At 48.5% G+C, this 1448-nt stretch overlaps 1 protein-coding gene across 1 annotated transcript; it reads left to right on the forward strand.

Moving 5' to 3' along the window:
* The first annotated feature begins 234 nt into the window (after positions 1 to 234).
* Positions 235 to 1194, forward strand: LOC136996415 (olfactory receptor 14I1-like). Its single transcript, XM_067317337.1, has one exon. The coding sequence runs from the start codon at positions 235 to 237 to the stop codon at positions 1192 to 1194; it is 960 nt and encodes a 319-aa protein (XP_067173438.1).
* Positions 1195 to 1448: the final 254 nt, after the last annotated feature.

Consider the following 1448-nt stretch of genomic DNA (forward strand, 5'->3'; position numbering starts at 1 on the left):
AGAAGTCCCTGCTCCTCACAGCAAACTCCACCAGCACAAAATGGAGCTAAAGCAAGGGGACTGACAGAAGGTCCTCCCAAAAATGGGAAAGGAAATGTGCATGTTTATTGGGGAGTGAGGGGGTGCAAAGTGGGGAGCCTATGAGAAATGGCATGGGTTTGGCTCAGAGAAGTCTTTCCTAACTCTTCATTGTCTTCTGCTCCTTGGACAGTCCCCAGTGCTCAGAGGGAGGAAATGTCCAACAGCAGCTTCCTCAACGAGTTCCTCCTCCTGGCATTTGCAGACAAATGGGAGCTGCAGCTCTTGCACTTCTCGCTCTTCCTGGGCATCTACCTGGCTGCCCTCCTGGGCACCATCCTCATCATCTCCACCATAGCCTGTGACCACCACCTCCACACCCCCATGTACTTCTTCCTTCTCAATCTCTCCATCCTGGACTTTTGCTCCATCTCCACCACTGTCCCCAAATCCATGGCCAATTCCCTGTGGAACACAAGGGCCATTTCCTACTCAGGATGTGCTGCCCAGGTCTTTTTTCTCTTCTTCTTCATTGGAGCAGAATATTTTCTTCTCACTGTCATGGCCTATGACCGCTTTGTTGCCATCTGCAAACCCCTGCACTGTGAGACCCTCATGGGCAGCAGAGCTTGTGTCAAAATGGCAGGAGTTGCCTGGGGCAGTGGGTTTCTCTATGCTGGGCTACACACTGGAAATACATTTTCAATACCACTCTGTGAGGGTAATATTGTGGACCAGTTCTTCTGTGAAGTTCCCCAGCTCCTCAGGCTCTCCTGCTCCAACTCCTATCTCAGGGAAATCGGACTTCTCACATTTAGTGCTTTCTTATTTTTGGGTTGCTTGTTTTTGATCATTCTTTCCTATGTGCAGATCTTCATGGCTGTGCTGAGGATTCCCTCTGAGCAGGGCCGGAACAAAGCCTTTTCCATGTGCCTCCCACATCTGGTTATGGTCTCCCTGTTTGTCAGTACTGGCCTGTTTGCCTACCTGAAGCCCCCCTCTACCTGCTCCCCAGCTCTGGATCTGGTGGTGGCCGTTCTGTACTCGGTGGTGCCTCCAACAGTGAACCCTCTCATCTACAGCATGAGGAACAAGGAGCTCAAAAATGCAGTGTGGAAACTGATTGCCTGGACGTTTTTCAGCAGCAAGAAACTTCCTGTCTTTTTCTGCAAATGACTTCCAGCATCTCATGAGAGACCAGGTCTGTCCTGTTGATCGTGGTTCTTTTTCTCCTCTCTTCTCTTCTCTTCTCTTCTCTTCTCTTCTCTTCTCTTCTCTTCTCTTCTCTTCTCTTCTCCTTTTTCTTTTTTGCCTGAAGTAATGTCCAGAAAGAAATGTTGTTATTCATCTGACTTCTACTTAAGCATCTTCATGTTTGTTTGTCCCAGAAACTTTGTGTAAATTGAGGAACTAGGCTCCTAGTGTAATTA

This window comes from Apteryx mantelli, unplaced genomic scaffold, assembly GCF_036417845.1.
Source record: "Apteryx mantelli isolate bAptMan1 unplaced genomic scaffold, bAptMan1.hap1 HAP1_SCAFFOLD_39, whole genome shotgun sequence".
Lineage (NCBI taxonomy): Eukaryota > Metazoa > Chordata > Aves > Apterygiformes > Apterygidae > Apteryx > Apteryx mantelli.

Bases quoted from the DNA above. Each gene is read 5' to 3' on its own strand.
- LOC136996415 (XM_067317337.1), top strand. From the start codon at position 235: ATGTCCAACAGCAGCTTCCTCAACGAGTTCCTCCTCCTGGCATTTGCA.